This window comes from Gobio gobio (genome assembly GCF_949357685.1).
Source record: "Gobio gobio genome assembly, chromosome: 12".
Lineage (NCBI taxonomy): Eukaryota > Metazoa > Chordata > Actinopteri > Cypriniformes > Gobionidae > Gobio > Gobio gobio.
Genome location: NC_137105.1, coordinates 15276889 through 15301403, shown reverse-complemented (window position 1 = coordinate 15301403; position 24515 = coordinate 15276889). Strand labels below are relative to the sequence as shown.

Below are 24515 nucleotides of genomic sequence, written 5' to 3'. Positions count from 1 at the left end.
TGACGCGGGAGCGATCACATGCATTGCACATGAGCTGGAGTGTGTCTCATAAATAAACAAAACTCAGAAGGCTACTTGCCTCACAGACATGAGAAATATGTGTATAGAAAGCTTGAAATGTCTACTTTTCTTTAACTTCTAGTTAAGAAAAGAAATAGACTAGTTAAGCAATGCGCAGTGTTAACGCGAGCAGCTCATGACTGGCGTCTCGGAGCGTTTCTGAATGCTGCGCTTCATCACTGCGTGTGCTGTGAGGTTAACACGCACTTTTAGACTAATCCTGTACACATTTGTTTCTCAGTTGTAGTATTACTTTGCTAAAAATATATATTATTTCTGATTAGGGCATAGCTTTCTGCCCACCCAATTAGGCTAATAAAGTAATGATTAAAAAAACACAAACGATCAAGGGCCCGGCCCGACCCGGCCCGAGGATAGTGCCGGGAAATCTCGGCACGACTCGGCCCGCGGGCCGGTTTGGGTCAAGTTTGGGCTCGGGCTGGGGCTCGGGCAGTGACTCTAAACTCTACACTGTGGGTCCCCTTACTGTGAAATCGTCATTTTGCGTCGTCATGTTTCTACAGTAGCCCTAAACGGACAAACTTCTCTACAGAGCGCTAGTCACTCTCTGCTATCTCCAACGACAACTTTTTTGTCCTGTGACAGCCACCGTAGCTTCTCTATGTGTTTCGAAAGGGAGGGGTGAGCGATTGCAATTCATAACCTCACCACTAGATGCCGCTAAAATTTACTAACTGCACTTTTAATATAGTATGTCTTTTATTAGACAGATGAGCAACTGTTTGGATATACATTTATCAACAGAAAACTAATCATTGTACAGTGCGACACGCTTAGTCTTATTGTTTGAATCGCTTGTTTTCTTGAATCATCGCGAGTAACATTTTTACTATGCCTTTTCGACAACACTAGTGGCTAACATAGCATAATCTTAGAGAGCTTTTATCATCATACAATATATTTAAAAAATTTGCAAAAATTGTACCTTTAGGGGTACAACAGCTTGTCACTGGGACAGTACCCTTAAAAGGACAGCTTTGTACCTTTTTTTATACCTTTTTTACACCTAAAAGGTTCATTGTACCTTAAGGTACATATTGTACTAATATGCACCTTTTAAGGGTGAAAAAGGTACAAAGATGTCCTTTTAAGGATACTGCCCCAGTGAAAAGGTGTTGTATCCCTAAAGGTAAAATTTTAGTGTAGCAACAGTCTTTAAGTCATCCTTTTTTTAATAATATATTCTAATATCGATCTAGATTACTCCAAAGTGCAACAAGTCTCTCATACCAGCCACCGAGTGAACGCACAGAGTAACGTTATAACGTTATAACTTTCAACACACTCAAATGTATTTAGTATGATTGTTTTAACCATGTAAAACAGCACTGCGTTACCCCACATACACAACGAAAAGAGCGGAAGCAGCCGACTGCAGCATAGGCACAATAAAAGCTCAGAGAACGGTGTTTCACGCTGGTCTCTCCCATTAGCATTCCCCCCAAGGGCTCTTGGCGCGTAATGCTTCATACCACTGTAACGTTGATAAAACTTTAATACATTCGCTCATTCATGAACATGATTTCTGCCCGAGTCCCTCGTATTCCTTTTCATCAGCTGTGGAGGTGAAGACTACAACTCCCATGATTCCAAGCTCATTCAAGGCATCATCAAGCTACACCTTTGTTTTGAATAAACTAACTTTAGCGCCGAAACTCACATACTGTGCCTTTAACATTTTGCCACCTTGGAATTATAAGGTTCTATCTGCATTCTGACTGGTTTGGAGATATTGAGCTTTAAAGTTTTTTGCATTCCATTTGACTGTGTAGAAAGAACCTTTTTATTTTCTAAATAAAAAGTTCCAAATAACTTAAAAACTTAAAAAACAACATCACATAAGAAGTTGTCACAGAATAAGAATATGTGAATAACTCAATTTTGACAAAAATGTCAGATAGAACCTTATAATTCCAAGGGGACGATTCCAAATGGTCATTATAATGACTCACTTCTTATAAAGTAAACGAAAAGTGTAAAGCTATTAATTACAAAGAAAAAAAGATTGGGTTTTTAATTTTTATGATGTTTTGGTAACTAATATTTCCTCATTTCTGTTTTTTGGGTTTAGTGACGTCATGCGTATTACGTGTTCAGTCTACAGGTGCGTAGTTTTTCTTTACAAAGCCGACATCGCCAACTACTGGCCTGGCAGCATAATCCAGTGTTTGTAATTGTTTTCATGGATCCGTGTGAATCGGGGAACGTTTACGTTTTTAGCACATCATTATCATGTAAATATAACCTTAATCTTACCAAAAGCCCCCTGCGGTGGCTCGGAATCACTGAGCTAGGGATTTGCTTTAACAAATGTATGAGAAAAATGTTCTCCATTATATTCTCGTCACTATAAATGCATTCTGTTGTTTTATTTTCTTCACCTTTGAAGAAGGATTTAATTCTTTCTCCATCTTTTTGACAGTATGCAAAAGCTTACTCCTAAAATAGCATCTAATGTATGTCAGTGATTTTGTTTCAAACAAGCTCTGTCAAAAGGAATCCATCAATTCAAGGGTGTGAATTAAATCGGGGCCACTACAGGAGCGCGTACTCGCGTAGCAAACCAGCATCTTGAAACAAGATTGACACGTTTTGCCGCAGCAGCAGCGGCAAACATTAAGGAGTGCAGCAGCAAATAGAGTGCATTCAGAACAGAAAGCTCAAAGCCATGAGATGACACGAGGGAGGCCTACTTCTGCCGGTAATAAATCACATGCACAGCAAGACAGAGAATATTGAGGCATTTCAAATAAAGCCATTTCAACAACATTTGATGATTTCAGTAGACCAGCACTTGCATAATAGGGCTACGGGACTCAGAATGCCCCTGAACATAGAGGGCGAAGAGACCTATTGCTGTCCTCAACATACATTTACTTCACCATCATACTTCAACATTATCATACTGTATATTATTAACAAACAGTGAGGACATCTAGGGGTGAACTCACTGAACAGTTGCATTACTTTTATACAAAGTATTTCAGTGTGAATACTTTTTCACTAACCACCTGCAATCAATCTTAACTAGATGGAAAATGCTAAAATGCATGAGAGCGGTTTCCACATGGATCATATAGATCAGATGCAGACCGGAGTGAGCGCGTTTAAGTTTTTTATGGACATATTTAATATACTCTAGTGCTCTAAACATGAACCAGCACTATGTATTTAATCAAGTCTTCTTCAAATAAAATATATGAGCAAACAATGATGTAGACTGACAATTCAAAGAAGATTGGGCAAAAAAAGTAACTACCTTTATTCTTTCTGTGTTAAACTCTTAAATGTACTGAAAATATCCGTAGACCTTTTAAATGTTCTTCCGCGTTTCTATTATAGGGTTATATAGGGTTAGATTTTTAAAATGGTTAAAATGCCCTCAACTCAGTTTTTTTCACTCTGTGGTCATATTTTAATATTCATGTGTCTGTAATGAGTGTGTTGCAGGTATGTGTTTTATTGGTTGTTGTCTTTGCACAGCATCATTTTGTGGGGCTTTGCAAACCTGTATTAACTCTAGTGTGGGATTTTTCTACAATATTCACTCATCATGACAGTATAGGGCAAACTATGGCATTCTAAGTCAATCTACTGCAGTATTTCCTCTCTCAATCAGTAGAAAACGTGGTTAACACTTGGTCATGCACGGGGAAAAAAATTCTGTTATATACCACAAAAACCGGTATCATTTTGAAAAATACAGTGCTATACATTTTTGGTCATACCGCCCAGCACTACTCTGAGGGTGCATTCACACCTGAGCATTTGTTTCAGAACCTGGTGCTTTTTCTCCCTTGGTTCGGTTCGTTTAGGCATATGTGAACACGACAATCGCACTCGGGTCTGCACCAAAACAATCGCTTCGCCTGAACAAGGTTGTTTTGGATCAATTGCAAAGGAACTCTGGATCGGTTCGCTTGAGGTGTGAAAGCAATCCGACCCAACGGATCAACAAACCAAATGGTATCCTAATTCATAACGGGAAATGTGCTATATAAAAAGCAGTAGTGTCTGATTCTGTGAGTGAGCACATTAGTTATCACAGTTGAAAACCTAAAGACCTCTTCATCTTAAAATGTTGTGTAATTGCGCTTCTCCGTGTGAGAATGCTGTCCTGATGAAGCCTTGATTCCTGCTCTAGCTGCATTATAAAATTTCGTATAGTTTTTGCGTGTGTCTTGTTAAGGTCTAGACAGCGTTGGGAGATCCAGAGAGAGCACGTTTGAATTTGCTGCAGTATTAATACGAATGTGGTATATAATTTAACAGTGGGAACCATGGCTACATTAGTATAGTGTTTGCGTGTGTTTCGACAGTTACAAATAAAGCCACGATAAGCTCAGGGAGTGAACCAAGAAGAAAAGGCAACATTAGCCGCGTTTCCACCGCAGGGACTTTCCCCAGGAACTAGGAACTTTGGGGTGGTACTCTGTGTGTTTCGACCGCGGGAAACGGCCCTGCTCGCAAGGTAGTACTTTTTCAAAGTTCAGGAACTTTCGGGGGTGGGACTTGGGCGCTGAACATGCTGATTGGTTGAACTCACGCAGCCTAATTTTATTAGCCTAATCTTCACGGTTCTTTAGACTGCAGTGGAAACGTAGACAGTAGCAGATCTGGGGGAAAAAAAGTTCCTGTAAAAAAAGTTCCTGGTACAAATTGTTCTGGGTAATTTCAGTGGAAACGGGGCTATTGTAACAAATTAAGTCCCTGTTTCGGAACAAAACAAAAGATCTATAGGTGTGAAAACATCCTGAGATTGCTTGCTCAACATTTAAATAGTTCATTGGGTACTGTAAGCTAGTCCTGTAGCACTTTATCAGAGACCCTCGTAAACCCCTTCCCCAGCTCCACCTGCCTAGATCTGCTATGGGATTTTTGTCTGTCTATTTATGCAGCAGCAGCATATCTTACCTGCTCACAACAGCATGTCTATATATATATTAGCAGTAGCAAGTCCATACTTGCTCTGCAGCAGCAGCAATAATCAACAGCAGCAGAGTAGCAGATCTAGTCCTCCACGACTAAATATATTAACATTGCCATATTCAATAACATGCTACAACTATCCAGAGAGTTGTCATTATTGAAACAAATCTAAATTTGAACAGGTGAATTTATACAAAAAAATACCCTAATACCCTAATTTACATAACTAATTCTAAACCATATAAATAAAGGGACTCATTTGTGAATCTGTTAATTTAGTGAGTGAGTGAGAGAGAGAGAGAGAGAGAGAGAGAGAGAGAGAGAGAGAGAGAGAGAGAGAGAGAGAGAGAGAGAGAGAGAGAAATAAAAAACTATTATAGATGAGAAAGTATTAAGCATGTGAAAAATATAGTTATGTTTGTTACTTCCCAACAATGGTAGTTGAATACCAACATGGAATTTTCTGTGTTTCCGTGTTTTCAATGTTATATGCTAGGGGGCGCTATGACACATCTTCTGAAAGAGTACTGAATCTCCTGATCAAAGCACAGACGAAGTTGCAGAAACAAATAATATGTAATCAAATGCATACGTAAATAATATCATATGTAATCTTATGCATATGTAAAATAATGCGATCACCAACATTAAACAGCATATAAATCAAAACCAAGCCTAATGTTACAGAATTAAATGCCGACCCAGGATGAGCTATAGGACTGTGCAAGCATTAGGGGTGTTGGACTCGATCTACTCTATCTATGTTTTGATCATCGTTCTGAATCCGATCCAGTTGTAGTCTTTGACAAAAACTTGATTTTCTCAGCTTTTTGCTCAAAATGTTGCCTTTTTATGATACTTGTTTGTTTGTTTGTTTGTTTAAAAGCAGAGGGCCTGTTCTTTCTTTTGATATATTACATGTTCAGATGTTCATACAACATATTATTCTGGGGGCCATGAAATATTTGTGAAAATGATCAAAAACGCTGGCAGTGGCTAGCAACTTTTTTTTTAACGCTGGTGGGGAAAGAGTTAAAAACAAACGGCAAGTAACACATTGAATTAAACATGTAATTTTGAAGGAGAAAGACTGTTTTATAACTTTTATATAAAACAATACAGTCTATTACAAAAGTAGATTCAGATCCCAGTGTCATAAACAGGATTGTGGAAAAAGCATCCTACAACCTTACACTCAGAAGCGAGAAGCAAAAGAAGGAATTGCACTTTTGCAGGAGTGTTTGTGTGTTACAGGATTTGCATAATTCCTTTAGTGAATCGGGCACTGAAACAATACAGACAGTGTGCGCAAATAAACAGTGGGCGCAATTCATTCGTAGTGAATTCCTTCCCCCAGAGTTTTTCTCGTGCTTCTTAGAGAGAACACCTAGGGAGCTGAACTGAAATGTTCCCTGCACGTCTCACAAGGGGTACGGTAGGAAATAAAGGGCTGTACTTCATGTCTCTGGGTGCTGGTGGACAGGTACAACATTCCACATAGCTAAAGAGGGCAGTTTGTCACAGGCCTCTTGTGGACAGTTCCAGCCGGCACCGGCTGGAGGAAAACTACTCTGAGGCTGTGGCTTCAATATAAAGAGCTGCATCTCCTCTCTCGCTGCAATGCAGTGAGTCATTAAACAAAATTACTGCTTTAAAACTTCAGCACCAGAGCAGCTGCAAACACATCCATCACCTGCAGGAAAACACCCTACGGATGGACCCTTCGTACACCTCTAATAAAGCATGTCCAGTTGTGACAGAAGATGGGGAAAATATTACACGCATTTCCATACTGTGTCAGTATTTCTGTGCTGCAGTGACAAGACACGTACAATAGACTATATATCCTCGGAACAGCTATTCTGGAAGAAGTGCAGTATTTTTTGCACATTTATTTATTTATATATTTGGACGTGCAACATGGTATTACCATGGTGTCATATAAAGTACCGTGCAGTACCAAATATCATGTACAGTAATTTATGCATTATAGTATCATGGTATTACATCTGATACCATCACTGTACCACGATACTATCTTAGTCCTTCTTTGCAGCAAAAATTACTTGATTTAATGTGCTTTTCATCCATTCATATTTGTTAAATGAATAAAAAACAACACATCACAAAACCATTTTCTTAATCAGTATTTCAGTCAGTAAAAATGGTGGCTCACCATTGGCTAGCTCCTGCATCAGCATCACACGCATGCGTCGTGGTGCTCACGTGAACAGCGTCGGCCAGTGGTAAGCCGGCGTTTCGAAAGGGCTGAACTGTATTTACTACATGAACAGCATAGGAGACTGGTACAGATGATTCTCGTCGCTTCATAAAATTAAAGTTGAACCACTGTAGTCACATGGACTATTTTAACAATGTCATACCTTTCTGGACCTTGAAAGTGGTAATTAAATATGCTGTCTACGGATGGGTCAGAGAGCTCTCGGATTTCATCCAAAATATCTTAAATTGTGTTCCGAAGATGAACGAAGGTCTTACGGGTTTGGAACGACATGAGGGTGAGTAATTAATGACAGAACTTTCATTTTTGGGTCAACTAACCCTTTAAGTTTATGCATAAAACAAGGAAAACAAGCCTTATGATCTTACACAATTTTCTCTAATATTTAAAGGAAATGCTTCTCAAATTCGTTAAAGGAAGTTTTTTAGTGGAAACAAAGACCCTCCCAAAAAAAACCCGATGAAGAAATTACATTTTGTTGCATGACATTATCAGTATAAAGACAGTACTGATTATTCAAAAATAAAAATAAAACATGCTGAGAACGCTGCATTACAAAAGTGCCCAAAATTAGCATCTCCTTTGACAGTGAACATGTCCTTATCTTAACACGGCACACATCACAGCACACCGTTAATCCTGCTGCTAAGGATTAGGTGTGCAATTTGCACAAAACTCAACACAACACAACAGTGCCAAAGTAGAAAGCTGGGCGCTTTGCAGAGCCAGTCTGAAGATGGAGAGAACGGCGTGACACTTCTGTCGTGGGATTGAATGGCTGCTTCTTCTTGTGGCACCCCACACATCTGCTGCATCTGCAGCTGCTAATGAAAAAGCTTGTGCAAATGCACTGCATGTGAATCAGCAGAGGGCTTGAGTTACTCACATGTAATTTCCTTGGAGTGGACCTCATCAATCCTGCTGTTGACTCTATGAGCCATCATTTAGCGGTGTTTGGCAATGGATACGTTTCCATGTATAACCTTAGATTTTCAAGATGGGATTTTAACAGAATCATAGTAAAATACTCTACAATTCAAAAGGATGTTAAGATTTTTTAAATGTTTTTGAAAGAAGTCTCCAGCAATGCTGCATCTATTTGATACAAAAATATATACATTAAAAAAATATGTTTTTAATAACTATGTTCTGTGTTGATATATTTGAAAGTTGTATTTATTCTTGTGATGGCAAAGCTGAAATTTCAGCAATCATTACTCCAGTCTTCAGTAGGCTATAATTTTAGTATGTTGATTTTGGCACTTTTTCTGGAAACTGTGATACATTTTTGGATAATTCTTTGATGAATAGAAAGTTCAAAAGATCAGCATTTATTTGAATTTATTGCATTCTGTTAGGTGACAACTAATTATTTGTATTATCTTTTCATCAAGTATTAAATCAGACATGATCAATAGACCTATAAATAAGACAGAAGAAACTGCCCTAACATCACTTATGCCGAACATAAAGAACAAATCTAAAAATATCCAAGAGAAAGTACAAAGTATTCACACTGGAAAAAGGCTGTCAAATAAAAGAAGACTAATAAAAAGTTTGAGCTTCATATCCATTTTGTATGAGTAGTTAAAACTTTCAGATCTTTCATATGGCCTACTTTTCTGCGGAGACACAGAATGAACAGAACAAAATAGCCTGGATTTATTGTGCTATGGGCCACATTATTTCAAAATTTACAGAAATATTACAAAGAGCACAATTTAATTGTTCATTATCAGTTTTGCTCAAAATAATGAGGCTACATTGGTATCAAAAAGACTGAACTACAACATACAATATATCAGTTCTAAATGGAAAGCAGCAATCAGGGAAATAGCTCATGTTCTCTCGCCGTGGCTTCAGTCATAAAAACGTATAGGAGTATCTACCTCACAATTTGACAGTATTCCATTGTAAAGCATGCCACTGTCAGCATACGTCAGTGTGTTCAAGGCCTTCACCGGAAGATCTATTTCTCCTAACAACTGTACTCCCACACTAAAAACAGCACTTTTCCTTTTAGTGGTATATAGAAGTATAAAAATGACAGTCAAAATATTGTCAGGCTCAAACAGATTTAATCTAAACCACTCTTACATTTTTTATGCAAATTATTTCACTTGAAGCAAACCACTGAATGAAAAAACCCATTCCCGTAATTTCCAATCTTGCATAATTTTCAATAAAAAAAATAAAATAAAAAAAAAACCCTGTGAAACATAAATCATACAACTAAAGGATAAAAGGACTGGAATATTAATGACAAACGGAGGGAGGCAGAAGCATAGCTGGACGTCTGTTACTATTTCTATTTCACGCACTGATTCAGTAGTCGCACATCATGCCTGAACACACTATGCAAATGACATTTTTCTCTTGGCTTATGATGTCCAACAAACCTTTCTCATCCTGATTCTTCCTCCTGACAATGGCAAATTATCCAGCCACAGGCTTAATGGCATGTAATATGTGACGCTTGAAGACATTTGTGATAAGTAGTTCATTGGTAAGAGCCATAATCTCTTCCCTAGGACTTGCTCTTGCCTTCTAGCACTGAGGCAAATCAATGGCATTCAACATGGCCAGTTTTCAATCTACTAACTCCCCATCATCTACATGTTCCAGCGGGAGACAGCAAAGGTCTGCCGTAAATGCTGGTGGTTGTACGTGTTTGTTTCTGGAATGGTGATTGAGGCAGGATTAGGCTTCCCAGGCACAGAGTATGTGTGTTAGCCATGACCAGGCACAATCATGCTTGTGTGGAGAGAATTGCAAGGAGACGCTCCAGATCCCAGGGCACATGCTGTTCCACAGTCTGTGGCCCTAAATGAGCTCGATCAATAGAACTGACATGCTGGGGAGTGACTATGCCACTGCGCGTGCGCGCACACACACACACTTACAATATGGCTCACGACAGACATATGCACCTTTAAACCAAGAACCCAGACACTAACTTAACTACATTACATGCTTATATGCTACAACTAGCATAATTCAGAATTTTTTTTTAAACAGCTTTTTGTTGCTTTTCCATTATGTTTTTTTTTTTTTTTACAGGAAGCGTGTGCATGACAAAATGTCAAAGTTCTCTTACATCGGTAACACTTAAGAATACTGTTCCTTCATTAGTTCCTTCCAGAATAACTACACAGGAACAAATGAGTAACACAATATTAACACTCAATTAGCTACTATTAACTAACAAGAAACTCTGATTAATGAATTTGTAAGTTATAACGCACAGTTGAATATGGTAGTTCACTATTAACTAATCAATAACTACTATTTTTTTCAGAACTCCCAGAGAACTACTAAGAACTATACAGGTTCATAATTAACATGAATAATGCATATAACTAATTCTAAAGTGAAGGTAATGGTAGTAACCCACTAGAAATGACTAGGAATTACTAATTATTTGAATCACTATAAAACAGAGGGAATAAAACAGAGAATAAAACAGAGATAGAAATAGAGAATAAAACAGAGGTAAAAAATGGAAGCTTGACTCTTAGATCTTTTAAATGATGTATAGATTGTCATGGTAATTACTTACATCTGACAGTCATTTGAGCTAATTTAAACAAATAAAGCTTGAGGGCGAATGCGTCCTCAATCCGGTTAAGAGGTTAAAAGTGAAAAACATGATAACTCTCAAGTAAGTACTGAAGTCATTGCAAACTTTTGAGTTTATTGTAAGGTTTTGGATAGTAACACTTAAGTCATTACTAGTGGGCAGTCTAATCTGACTACTTTTTTCCAGTAATGAGTAATCTAACGCGTTACTATTTCCAAACCAGAAATCAGATTAAAGTAACTTATCCAAGTCACTGTGAGTTACTATTTTAGTAATTTTCCTCAGTAAAAATATATATTTTTTATTTTTTCAATTTAAAATGTCAGGAGATACATTGTTGACGTTACTGTTAAAAATGCACTTCCAATAAAGTGAGTGTTGGCAAATACGGTTGTCATTTCTATGTTGAGGCGGCAGGGGTGTTGTCAGCAACTGCTGAATATAACTAATAAAGTAACTTGTAATCTAACTTAGTTACTTTTAAAATCAAGTAATCTGTAAAGTAACTAAGTTACTTTTTAAAGGAGTAATCAGTAATCAGTAATCAGATTACTTTTTCACAAACCAAATGCCAAGTAATTCTTATAGATGTAGTAACACTTGAGTCATTACTATAGAAAACCTTACAAAAACGTCAAAAGATTACAATGACTTAATTTGTTACTAGAGAGTTATCGTGTTTTTCACTTTAGAATACTGATCCAAATAATTAGTAGTTCCTTCTTAAGGAATTAGTAACACTTGAGTCATTACTAGTGGGCTACCATGATCTTCACTTTAGAATTAATTATACATTATGCATTATTCACATTAATTATGAACCTGTATATAGTAGTTCCTAGTAGTACTCTGGAAGGTATGAAAAAAATGTAGTTATTGATTAGCTAATAGTGAACTAACACATTTGACTATTACTAACTAATGTATTAATCAGAGTTTCTTGTTAGTTAATAGTAGTTACGGTAGCGGCTCCTGGTTGTAAATTTAGGTAGGGCAGATTCTGGGTCTTAGCGTTAGTTTATGATTAACATTTTGTAAGCTTTATATTATAATCGCTGAACATCGACTCACTTTGGGCAGAATTCTAATTTTTTGATGTTCAATTTTACTCAATAGTTTAAAAATTTGTAGATGAGCTGCTAAAACTGCATTTAAAGCCAAACTATAAACATGTCTTTGTCCATTTGATTTTCAATGATGTGAAGACATGAGAAATAAATCTGTCTGCAATTTTCAACTTAAAGAGTTATTTTTATATCCAAAAATAGTCTGATCTTTGTCACATGTCTAGTCTGTTTTGCTTGTCTTTGAGTTTGTTCCTTTGTTCAGTTTTCCCGCCATTGTCATTATGGGTTCATTCCATCACCTGTGTCCAGTTAATTAGTAATGTCTATCACCTGTGCCTTGTCCATTACCTCATTTGCTTCTGTGTATTTAGTTCTCAGTGTCTCTTCAGTGTTTGTCCGTCGATGTTCCTGTGTATTGGTGGTTTTGAGTGTTCCCTGAAAGATTTGTATATTAAAGTTCCTGTTCCAAGTTCTCCTTCGCCTTCGTGAATTTTGATCTACACCAGAATTGTAACAATCTTCTGCTCTGCTGGACGTTCTGAAATTGAACAGATGCGAGAAGTTCACGTGTTGAGCGAGTCATGTTGACAGCAAATAAATGAAATTTCATAAAAGAAAAGAAAGGTGAAGCCAGAAACAGTGCAGTGTCACAATACAAAACCAAATGATTTTATAAGAAAGCTGAGTTTATCAAACAAGTCATATCAGCACAACAGATAAATTATGTTAAATAGATAGATCAGCCCTCAAGTTGTTCCAAACCTGTATGAATTTCTTTCTTCTCCTGAACATGAGAAGATATTTTGAAGAATATGAGTTACCAAACAGTTGATGGACCCCATATAGCAAAACATACTACGGAAGTCAACAGGGCCCAATCAACTATTTAGTTACCGACATCCTTCAAAATATCTTGTTTTGTGTTCAGCAGAAAAAAGAAATTCATAAAGGTTTGGAACAACTTGTGGGTGAGTAAATGATAACATAATTTTCATTTTTGGGTGAACTATCACTTTAGCATAATTTGTCTGTTGTGCTAATATGACTTGATTGATAAACTCAGCTATCGTATAAAATAATTTGGTTCTGCATTGCACCACCGCACTGCTTCTGGCTTCACCTTTCTTTTCTTTTATGAATTTTCATTTCTTTGCTGTCAACATGACTCGCTCACCACGTGAACTTCTCGCATCTGTTCAGTTTCAGAACGTTCAGCAGAGCAGAAGATCAGACTATTTTTGGAGAGGGTGAAGGGGGCCACAGATTGAAATATTAAAACTATCCTTTTGTGGCATATGAAAAAACAACAGTGGGTGAGTGAATAATAACAGAAATGTCATTTTTTTTTTGTGAAAATCCTATTACTTTAATTTAAATCTACTTAATTGTATTTTGAAATATCTCAAATAACTGTACGAGTATAAGAACTAGCCTTATAATTTCTGATTTTCATGATCAAGGCTCACCATGCAGTATGTAATCAGTGACAACAGGAAGCCGTTTTACTGTACGTACACTGGGATCAGAAGGTGAGTGAGTACTTTGACATTGATTTCCTATCCTGTCATTTGTCCCAGCAGAACAAAGCATCCGCTGCTCTGCCGCTAAGACGTGTGACAGGAAGCAAGTCTATAAATAGGTCCTTGCTGTATATGCGTCTGAATAAAAATAACCTCCAAACTTAAAGTGAAGGTATAGCGCACACTCCATACATTGTCTCAGAAAACAGTGTCACACATTGTTTTCTGCAGAGCATCCATCTTCTGCCAAGTCCTTTTAAAGGGACAGTTCACCCTAAAATAAGATTCTGTCATTATTTACTCATCCTAGTGTCTTTCCAACAATTTTGTCCCGTCAAAAATAAAGGACTTTGGTAATTCTACAGTGATTTCCACTAATATTGGCACCTTGGTAAATTTGCGCAAAGGCGGCTGTGAAAATAAATCTGCATCGTTTATCCTTTTGATCTTTCATCAACAAAAAAATTATAATAATATAACCTTTCATTGAAGTAAAACAATTGAAAATGGGGGGAAACTCACATTGTGAAATTATGAATGCATGTTAGCCACAATTATTGGAACCCCTAGAAATGTTCTTATGAGTAAAATATCTCTTAGGTATATTCCCATTCATATTTACATTTTTTAGCACACCAGGGTGATTAGGAGCATGATTCCAGCCATATTCCACAGGAGTATAAATATGAGGAAACACAAAGGCCAAATTCCCTTAATCATTCATCACAATGAGTAAAACCAAAGAATATAGTTCTGATGTGCAGCAAAAGATTATTGAGCTTCACAAAATGGAAAGTAAGAAAATGGCTGTAAGAAAATAGCTAAAGCATTGAAAATCCCCATTTCCACCATCAGGGCAATAATTAAGAAGTTCCAATCAACTAAAGATGTTATAAATCTGCCTGGAAGAGGACATGTGTCTATATCGTCCTAATGCACGGTGAGGAGGAGACATTGAGTGGCCAAAGACTCTCCATGGCTCACAGATGGAGAATTGCAGAGATTAGATGAGTCTTATGTTCAGAAAGCCTAAAAAATTATCAAACAAGCACCTACATCACCACAAGTTGTTTGGAAGGGGTTTCAAGAAAAATCCTCCTCGCTCATCCAAAAACAATCTCCGGCATATTCAGTTGTCAGACACGACTGGAAATTCAAACGGGACCTGGTTCTTTGGTCAGATGAAACTAAAAAAAATATAATTTTTTTGGCAGCAAACCCACAGATGAGTTGCCCACGGTTAAAAATACTGCTAGATCTTTAATGTTGTTGGCCTATTTGTTTTTTGTTTTTGCTAGAGGTTCTGGACTCTACCAAATACTAATAGATTAAAAATCAAAACCTGCTTCTACTGTAGAAATCTTATAATGGGCCGTGGTTGGATCTTCCACCAGGGCAATGATCCTAAAAAAAATCAGCACAAAAAATGTGGCACTGAGCACAAAATAAAGCTTCTTCCATGACTGTTCTCTGACCTGAACCCTATAGAGAAGAAGCACTGAAGAGAAGAAGCACCAACATGGAGCTGGGAATCAGAAGGATCTGGAGAGATTCTGTATGGAAGAATGGTCTCTGATCTCTTGTCAGGTGTTCTCAAAACTCATCAGGCATTATAGAAGAAGACTCAGAGCTGTTACCTTGGGAAAAGGACTTTACAATAGTTGGGTGCCAATAATTGTGGCCAACGTGAACTAGAGAAAAACATTTATTTCATAATGAGATTTCCCCCCACTTTCAGTTGTTTTAATTCAACGAAAGGTTAGAATTTTATGATTACTTTTAATGAAAGATCAAAAGGATAAACAATACAGATTTATTTTCACAGCCGCCTTTGCCCATATTTACCAAGTGTGCCAATATTAGTGGAAGGCACTGTATATACTACATTATTTAATTAATTAATTATGCCTTGTAATGCATGCTATATTTTTTTTAATTGTCTCACAAACTATTGAATTCACAGTTTTAATAAATTATAATACTTGTATTGGTTACACTTTATTTCGATAGTCCACTTTAAACATTCTACTAACTATAAGTAACTTTGCAACTACATGTCAACTAACTGTCAATAGAGTATTAGTTGACTTTCAGTAGACTGGTAGGTTATGGTTAGGTGTTAGGGTTCAGGTTAGTAAAATAAGTTGAATTGTAGTTGCCAAGTTACTTATAGTCAGTAGAATGTCTGTTGGGGGACCAACAAAATAAAGTTTTAGTAAATATTAATCAGACAGTCTACAAATACTCTAATGACAGTTAGTTGACATGTAGTTGCAAAGTTACTTATAGTTAGTAGAATGTCTAAAGTGGACTATCAAAATAAAGTGTTACCCTTGTATTCATTGTTACACCTATTGTATAATGCATTAAAACACGACAAGCAAACAATATGTAACAAGGAATCAGCAAAATCTATAATGCATTTTAACTTTGGTTACAATTATTTGTAAAAATTGATGCATCTCTTTATGGAAATAAATGTTGTGATGTTATTTCCATCAAGAGTTGCATACATTTTTAAGATTTTGTATTGACAATGCAAGAGTCCAGCACTCTGTAAAGTTTACTCCAGCACATCCCAAAGACCTTCAATGAATTCTTTTTTTTCATGTGTGAATTCAATTAATTAAATTTTTTCATGTGTGAAAATTATTCTTCGTGCTCCCCATTCTTTCACATTTTGAGTCTGATGAATCTTGACATTGTCATCCTGGAATATGGCCATGATGTGTCTTCCTATATGGTTGTTTAAGAAATTAAAAGCTACACAGTCCATCAATTAGGTTTAGAAGAACTTAGAATTTAACTAAAAAAAATCTTTCTTCCCTTTTTCCCTCCCTACTCTAGCCTGTGCTACACTGAGCAATGTACACAGACTCAGTATTTCAGGCACTTGTTGCGCTTACTCGACTCTTCATGACCAATCGCTTCCTGTACTCCCAAGTTGTAAGTCCCTTTGGATAAAAGCGTCTGCTAAATGCATAAATGTAAATGTAAGAACTGTTGCCAAACATATAACATGCCAGAAACATAATAATCATTGAAATAATGATCCAGTCATAGACTCTTAAAGGGTTAGTTCACCCAAAAATGAAAATTTTGTCATTAATTACTTACCCTCATGTCGTTCGACACCCGTAAGACCTCCGTTCATCTTCGGAACACAAATTAAGATATTTAGTTGAAATCTGATGGCTCTGAAAGGCCTCCATTGGCACAATGCACGGTTCACTCTCAAGACCCTTAAAAGGTACTAAAGACGTCGTTACAAAGTCCATCTCACTACAATCGACGAGAATAGTTTTGTGCCCAAAAAACCCTAAATAACGACTTATATAGTGATGACGATTTCAAAACACGGCCTCATGAAGCTTCGAAGCGTTGTGAATCAGTGAGTCGAATCATGATTCGGATCGCGTGTCAAACCGCCAAACTGCTGAAATTTGGCGATTCAAACCGCTGATTCGGCTCACTGATTCATAACGCTTCGAAGATTCATGAGGCCGTGTTTTGAAATCGTCATCACTATATAAGTCGTTATTTAGGTTTTTTTTGCGCACAAAAACTATTCTCGCCGATTCATAAAGTTATTTTAGAACCACTGTAGTGAGATGGACTTTGTAACGACGTCTTTAGTACCTTTTAAGGGTCTTGAGAGTGAACCGTGCATTGTGCCAATGGAGACCTTTCAGAGCCATCAGATTTCAACTAAAATATCTTAATTTGTGTTCCGAAGATGAACGGAGGTCTAACGGGTGTCGAACAACATGAGGGTAAGTAATTAATGAATTTTCATTTTTGGGTGAACTAACCCTTTAAGCATTTGCCAATTTAAATCCAAACAGCGCCTTTTTTTATAATGTACATTACGAATCAAATGCAGTACACATAAAGTAAAGTGTTACCAGAATTTGTATTTAGGTCATAGTGACCATGTCTGTCTAAAAAGTACCACACAAAAAAAACCCCACCACAAAACTAGTCCAATCGACTTAAGCACTATATTCCAAGACTTCTGAAGCCATACTTTAAATTTGTGTGAGGAACAGACCACAGTTTCACTTGAGTATTTCTGCAAATTCTATTTCAAAAAACTTTTCACAATCATCCATCTTGAATCCACTGTCACTTCGCCAACCCAACAGAGCCACCCCGGGGACCCTGCAGCACATTGTGATGTGCCGTGTAGAGTGTCACTATTCATCTTCACCGGCGGGGCAAAATCTATTTCTCCAGATTGTCCTTGTAAAGCTCAAATGCAAAGCATAGTAAATCACAGGTCCTCTGGTATTCTGCAAAGGGCTCAAAATCCAGTGGTCAGGGAGCAATTAATCTTTCACACTGGGCTAGCTTTGCAATAAGACTGAGCATCCGAGGGGTCCAGATCATTAGGGACACCGTAAATGGCTGGCTGAAGCTTAAGGGGTCAGTATACAGTACAGCACCGAGCATTATTACCTTTGATCCACAAGCTCCACAAGGACATTCATGATCATAAAATCCTACTGTGCAGTCAGTCTCTCTACTGAAAATGTTGCCGTCTTCTTGTAATTGTGGGTTGATTATTCTATTGCGCTGCTACAATAACCAAACCCATCGCAGCGACTGACTGAGAATAAGAATAAGATTATTCTCCGCAGGTTGTAATTGTGCTTTTGTACCGCGTATATCCTTGTTTTGAGAGAATCATGATTCTACCTCCACGGGAGAAAACAAATCGACGCGCTTTAAATCCGAAGCTAATTAGTTCCACTCAGTTGAGGGTTGTGACAGTCATCACCTAAGGGCATCTAATGCAACCTAGACAGGTGTAAAATCTAAGGGTGTTTTTAACACCTGCGAGATGTGTTGAGTTTGGAGTTCGTTAAATTTCCAAGTTTGTTTTAGCTTGCTAGATTGTGTTCCCAGGGGTCCACAAAAATAACACAGCAGAAAGAACACAGCACTGTTGGAAATTAATGACTGTTCCTTATTATTCTGCCAAAATGAATGAACAATAGAAAGAAAGTGATCTAATTCTGCAGACTAAAATGTACCTTTAGGTTCGCACAGCAATTATTGGTGCAGTTACAAGTGTTTGCTATCTAATATCAGTTTTTGGATTTACTACATTATTAATTCTGGAATAAGTTTCAGTCAAGCATGTGTAATATGGAGGAAACCAGATTTTACATTGGTCATCAAGTTGATCTAACACATTAAGAAAATAATACAAAAATAAACAAAATATCATCAAAAATCTGATATTGAAATCAATATATTTTTCTATATTATTCTTCATCTATCCGCAGGTTATATAGTTACGCCAGAAGGTGGCGATATGTGATTTATGTGAGTCAAAGAATCATTCACTGAGCCGATTCATTCGAAACGCTGGTTCGTTCAAGAAAAAGATGACTGAATGAGTCAATGAATTAGCCTGACAAGCCAGACCCACATCGTCTGGAAGCTCACCATTGACAGGGCTCAATCCGAGGGGCGGGAAAACGGTTGTCTTTCAAATTCCCTCTGTCAAATTAAACTCAGAATACATCTTCCTTTCTTACGAATGACTTAAGTGCCGTTTTTTTGTTCTTTCCTCAAAGAAAAGCTTAACTCCAAGTCTTCCAGAGTAGCGGCCAAAACCGATTTGAAAGACGCTGGTCGTCAGCTTCTTTGTTTACCTGTAGCACGCAGAATCTCCGCTCCGTCATTATGTTAAGCCCGCCCACCGACTCTACACACGCTGTGATTGGCCTGACCAAAGTTTGGTTTTTCCATCTCTGAGGTCTACCGAGAGTTGCTGGACTACACTCGCTGCAAAATAAATGTTCTGCCGCCAGGGTGCATCTAGATTTCTAGGCTATCAATTAATCATTCAATCTACAGATTCGTTGAAAAACACCCATCCATTTTAGGGATGAAAGAGTCATTCAGGAACTAAACACAACGACTGTGTGTTGCTCGGGGACGGTTGATTTCGTTGGAACTATTTCCACTGCCAGAGCAAAAATACAAGCAATATTGCTTTAAATGTAAGTTGTTAAAATTAACTACTTGTTAACCACACTCACACTCTGAATATCAACATTTTCTGTAGAAACAACAGCAGTGCCAGTCATCCACAGTAATACATTTTTTGCAATCCTGCTGAAACCCCCGCCACCCCTAAAACCTTTGGCTAGGTTTTACCCAGTTACATGAATATGTAAACCCCACATCGTTTGATTGGACGCAGGATATGTGACTTCTCTGATATGTGACAAAGTGTTTTCTCTGTTTTATTTTGCTATCCTAACCAAAAAGTAGATCCTAACATAATTAGATGCGTATTGTTATTTACATTTAGCATAGTTTTTTTTGGTTTAGGTTAGTTTTGTTTTTTAATTGTTTTCTGTTGATGAACCACCAGGTGAGAACCACTGCTCTATATCAACGTGTTCCAACACACCATGATCGTTCTTTGTAAAAGTGCCAAAACAATGGTTTATCATAAATGGTACATTAACTGTACCATCAATCAGATTTGCAGATCATGTTCATGCTACATCAATTTTTATTCATTTTACTTTGACATTTTCAGGCAAACGTTCAAAGATTTTCCATTGTAGCACAAAAATGTTGGCCTCTCATTATCTTCCATTTCTATTCCTAATATCACAGATTCTCCTTCTGTAATGACGAAGCCCATTGTTGCACAAGCACTGACCCTGATGACTGCTGAGGAAAACAATTACACCCCCCCTCCCCACTACCTCCTGAGGAGTCGCACAGCAATTATAATAATCCTACATGCAATCAACACCACAGTATCCGTGAACAAAGCTGCACTTACCCATGGCAAAAAAGGGGATTCCAAGCAGCGTAGAGTTAAATTTCCCATCAGAGATGAAAAAAATCCCAGCTGCCGTCACGTTGGCGATGCAGATGGTGAGGACGCCCAACAGGCCCAGGAAGGGTTTCCCGCGCAAGCAGTCCCGCATAGAGCTGGAGATGGTGGCTGCCAGGAGCACCAGCACCAAGCTGACCAGTACCTCGCTCTTGGCCAGTACTCCTGTCTTGTGGAAGTCCCGCCATAAGCTGAAGGACGTAAGCGACAGGATTTGTAGCTCCTGGCTGTCTGTAGCCAGCTGGTACACCAGCTTACAGAATTCACTCTCCCACTTTTCAGCAATGATGTCCTGCACCACTGGTCCAAGGTTACGGAGGTAGTAGGTGATTTGGATGGCGCGAGCAAACTTGACCTGTTGGTCCCGGCTATTTGTGGACAAGGCCACGCCGCCCAGCTGATGGCCAATAAAGGACACCCGACCATCCTAGGACCAAAACAAACCAGTTACCAATCTATTTCATGAGTGAAATTCAGTTTGAATGCAATCTATCAAGTGTACTTTGCAATCAGTGAAAAACAGCTGCCGTCCAGAAATACTGTATGTTGGTACGCTTGGAACATCTGAGGATTACTAAAGTTGAGTTGAGATCTGTAGTATTGGCTGCTGGAAGAAATAACAATAGCAGCCATGCATGTACCAACCATAAAAACAGTTTAAAACTCCAACTTGAATCCACATATCTTAAATATAATATATCATAAAATTAAATGTATCCTATAAAATCATGTTCCTGGTTAATAAATCAATCTACATTTTACACTGTAAACGGCACAATCCTACTCCAATTCCTGACTGCATCTTAATATAAATTCCACATTATAATCATTTTTGAATTGCATAATCAGCAGGCATGAACAGCTTTGTTGGTGTGGATTTGTTCTGGTATTTGAATGGATTTTACACACTTCAACAATGCAGTCAAATTGTCTTCCATTTAAAAAAATAAAAAACACTTTCTTGAGGAAGCAGTGTGTACTTAGTGTCTTTTTACTAAATGTCAGACGAGCAAAACACAAGCTGATATTAAACCACAGCATGAAGCTGATTTAAGGTGCAATGGTGTTTGGTTGCACCAAAAGAATGCCGAATGAATAAAATCCAGACAAGATTGAATGTTATTGTATTTTTGCTCAATAGTCTCAACATTTCAGCATCCAATAATGAGCTGGGCAGTGCATCACCCTATGCTGAGCGAGCGATGCAGCCTTGGATGCAGCAATTCAGCCTCAAATGTTCTGAAAAAGACTGGCACAATATGAATGAGCTCTTGTAGAGGCCACAGTGAACGCCTCATTCACACGGATCGTGCTCCTACTCCTACTGACGTAGGCTTGGGGGGAAAAAAAAGATATCTGGCTTGTTGTACTGCTGTGTTTTATTTAGTCTTTCTTCCGTGAGTAGTGCAGCATTTTGATGAGTTACAGGTCTCAGTTTACAAATCAATGTGCAAGAAATTATTCTGTGCTACTATCGATCATGAAAACGACAAATATAAACTATTTAACAGAATTAAGCTCATGTTGTTATGATCAGAACATAATTTAAAATGTTTGTGGAAAATGTAGCTACTAATGTTTATTCTGTTTGAATAATTCCTCACTTAGATTATTGATGAATATAAGCAGTTTACAAGCATGTCTCATATAAACACACCTTATGCTCAGATTTCCAGCATTGATCTTCCCAGCATGCACTGGGGCCTGAAATATTCTATGGTTTCACTGTTTCCCAAACACTGTCATTGGTTTATTGCCATATTCAGTAACTTGTTGCCTGTTAAAAGCATGAGTTTGATCAGTTAATTGATTGTATAGTGTTTCGAGGCAGTGTTTTTGTTCCATAACTGATTATCTAAAACCATGCAATTAAAGGGGAACGTTGCTTTAAAAACTTTTTTAAGTGAATACATAACCTTCATAGAGGAACTTAACAGTAATCTAAATACATAGTTGCTAGTAGTTCTTGTAATTGCAGTTAACTCAATATTTTAATTATCTGTTTCTTGTTGAATAATTCATTTTTAAGGCAGCTCATCTGATTGGTACTCACTTCTAAACAGTTGTAATTAATTATTAATACTGCTCATAATCTGTTGCCATAATTGTATTGATTGGATAGTGCACAAGGGCAAGGTAGGTCCTCTAACATATCTGTAATGGGGGAAAAATGAGGATAAAAGTCTAGTTTATGTAAGTGTCTTCTAGTGTACATTGCATCACCAGCCTCAGAGTGCAGTGCTGGAGAACTATGCAGCTGATTCCGAGGCTGCTCACATTAGAATACAGCAGTACGGGGTCTATTCATAATTCTGAGCGTTTCCTAAGGTTTTTCTAAGGCACAGTCGCAATATGCCGAGTTCCTTTTTGCAGTTTCATTGTTGCAATGTCGCTCCATCGCACACAAAGGCTGCGTCTCAAAGCCCTCGAAAAAGCGCTGTCTCGTTAGGCGGCTCGCGAGGTTTTGAAGCACAGCCGCTGTGCTCCAGACAATGTATGTCTCTTACCTTTAACGTTGTGTTTGGATAGCTCACGGGGACCTTGGAAAAAGTGCTGTTAGACAGAACAGCTAAGCGAATGTCTTCGAATATGGTGATGATATCATCCAGGAGGCATCTCTTGTCCCGGTGGCTCAGGACACAGAGATGCGCGAAAGTGTAATTGAAGCCTTTATAATTGACACGCATTTCCAGGACCTTCTTGTGCACCTGGAGCACCTGCTCGGCCAGTTCCAGGATATTCCCCCCGGAATTGGCCAGGAGAATGAGTCTGCCATATCTGCCGGGGGTGTGCAGGTCCGAGTACAGCTTGTGCTTGGACTGGTCGATGGGGAAGAGGCTGTTGGCGAGACTCCGCTCGATCTTCGCGAGGCTGTGCGTCGGGGCGACCAGGATCTCCAGGTCCGTTTCGGGCTTAAACCGGCTCAGCACCGTGGATCCGAAAATAATGGTCAGGACTGCGGGGACGGTGAGGAAGAACACCGGATGCCTACTCACGAACAAACCCAGCCAGTAGAAAGAAGCTTTCAGCCCTCTGTGTATCACTTGCCGCAGCATCCTCCTCCAGATCCAGCTTGCAGCAGATGATGCCCCGGTTCTTCCTATGAAGCACATGTGACATGTGGCTCCAGTTCAGTCAATCCGTATGAGAATACTCACTACACCTGTGAAGCACTGCAGCGATTTGCAACAAGACAGTCAGATATTGATCACTATAGAGGCTTTTTGGTTCCATCCCTCCCCCTGATGTGTGACTGTTTCTCTCGCTGCTTCTTCTGCTGCAACAGCAGCCAGCCCCAGTCTGATGTGCATGTGTGCTTAATTCGGACTATTCGATCGGAGCCGCCTGATTTATGGGCTTGATTGTAACCATGTGCTGCTGTGTGCATGGAAGGAGGCACGACGGGGAAATACTGGCGGGGTGGGTGGGGGCTCATTTTTAAGAACACGCGCGATTCGAAGCCCTTGCTGATCGCGGACTCACCTCTTGAAATAGCCACTCGATTACTAATGAATGAGGCATTCCCATCTTAAAGCAAGGGCGGCAATCTACACACAAGGCCAAAGGCAGTTTCAGTGCAGACGCGATAAAAAATAATGTTGATGGACCTATTTAAAGTTCCGAGCCTATGCTGATGAAGTTAGGCTATCTATCACCATAAAATAATTTTGTTTTTATGGTAGGGTAGCCTATTGCAGTATTTATTATAAATGATTTATCCGTGCATATCATTATTTTATATATTTATTTATGTGCCCTTGTAATCTTTAACTTCCCCTCTCTCTTATGATGACGTGTTTACTGGCGCGAGGGCGGGACAACTTGTCACTCATGAAAGCACAGCAACAGCAAAACACAAAGACCCAACAATCCAATCAATTCCCGCCCAACAATATTCCTTGTTCAAGAACAGGGACACAACAGTTTCATGCTGACTCTAATATACTAATTAACCATTGAGAACATTGAGAAATATTTCACTAATTATAGCATAAGCATTATGCATTTAAACAGCGCTTTCACACATTTCAGCAACCACAAAAGTTGTGCAGGTGCGATAAATAGACACTTCTGACAGATGTTATGGCGGTAACCATAGCAACAGTCATTTGCTTTCCATTATTCGCAAGTAGCCTACTTTGACAAATCCTGACATTATTTATCATTTTGTTACGGCTTACACTACATAATATTTTATAGTATCATTTAATCTTGTGCTATCCTTTAA

The 24515-nt window shown here is 38.3% G+C and overlaps 1 protein-coding gene across 1 annotated transcript in view; it reads right to left on the bottom strand.

Moving 5' to 3' along the window:
• Positions 1-23400, bottom strand: part of ptchd4 (patched domain containing 4) — a gene marked incomplete at both ends in the record, with an annotated part of 31549 nt that extends 8149 nt beyond the window's left edge. The window contains 2 exons of the mRNA XM_079830879.1: positions 20234-20714; positions 22969-23400. Of these exons, the coding sequence (XP_079687005.1) occupies positions 20234-20714; positions 22969-23400 (913 nt within the window). The remainder of the gene's footprint in view (positions 1-20233; positions 20715-22968) is intronic.
• Between the last annotated feature and the right edge of the window lie 1115 nt (positions 23401-24515).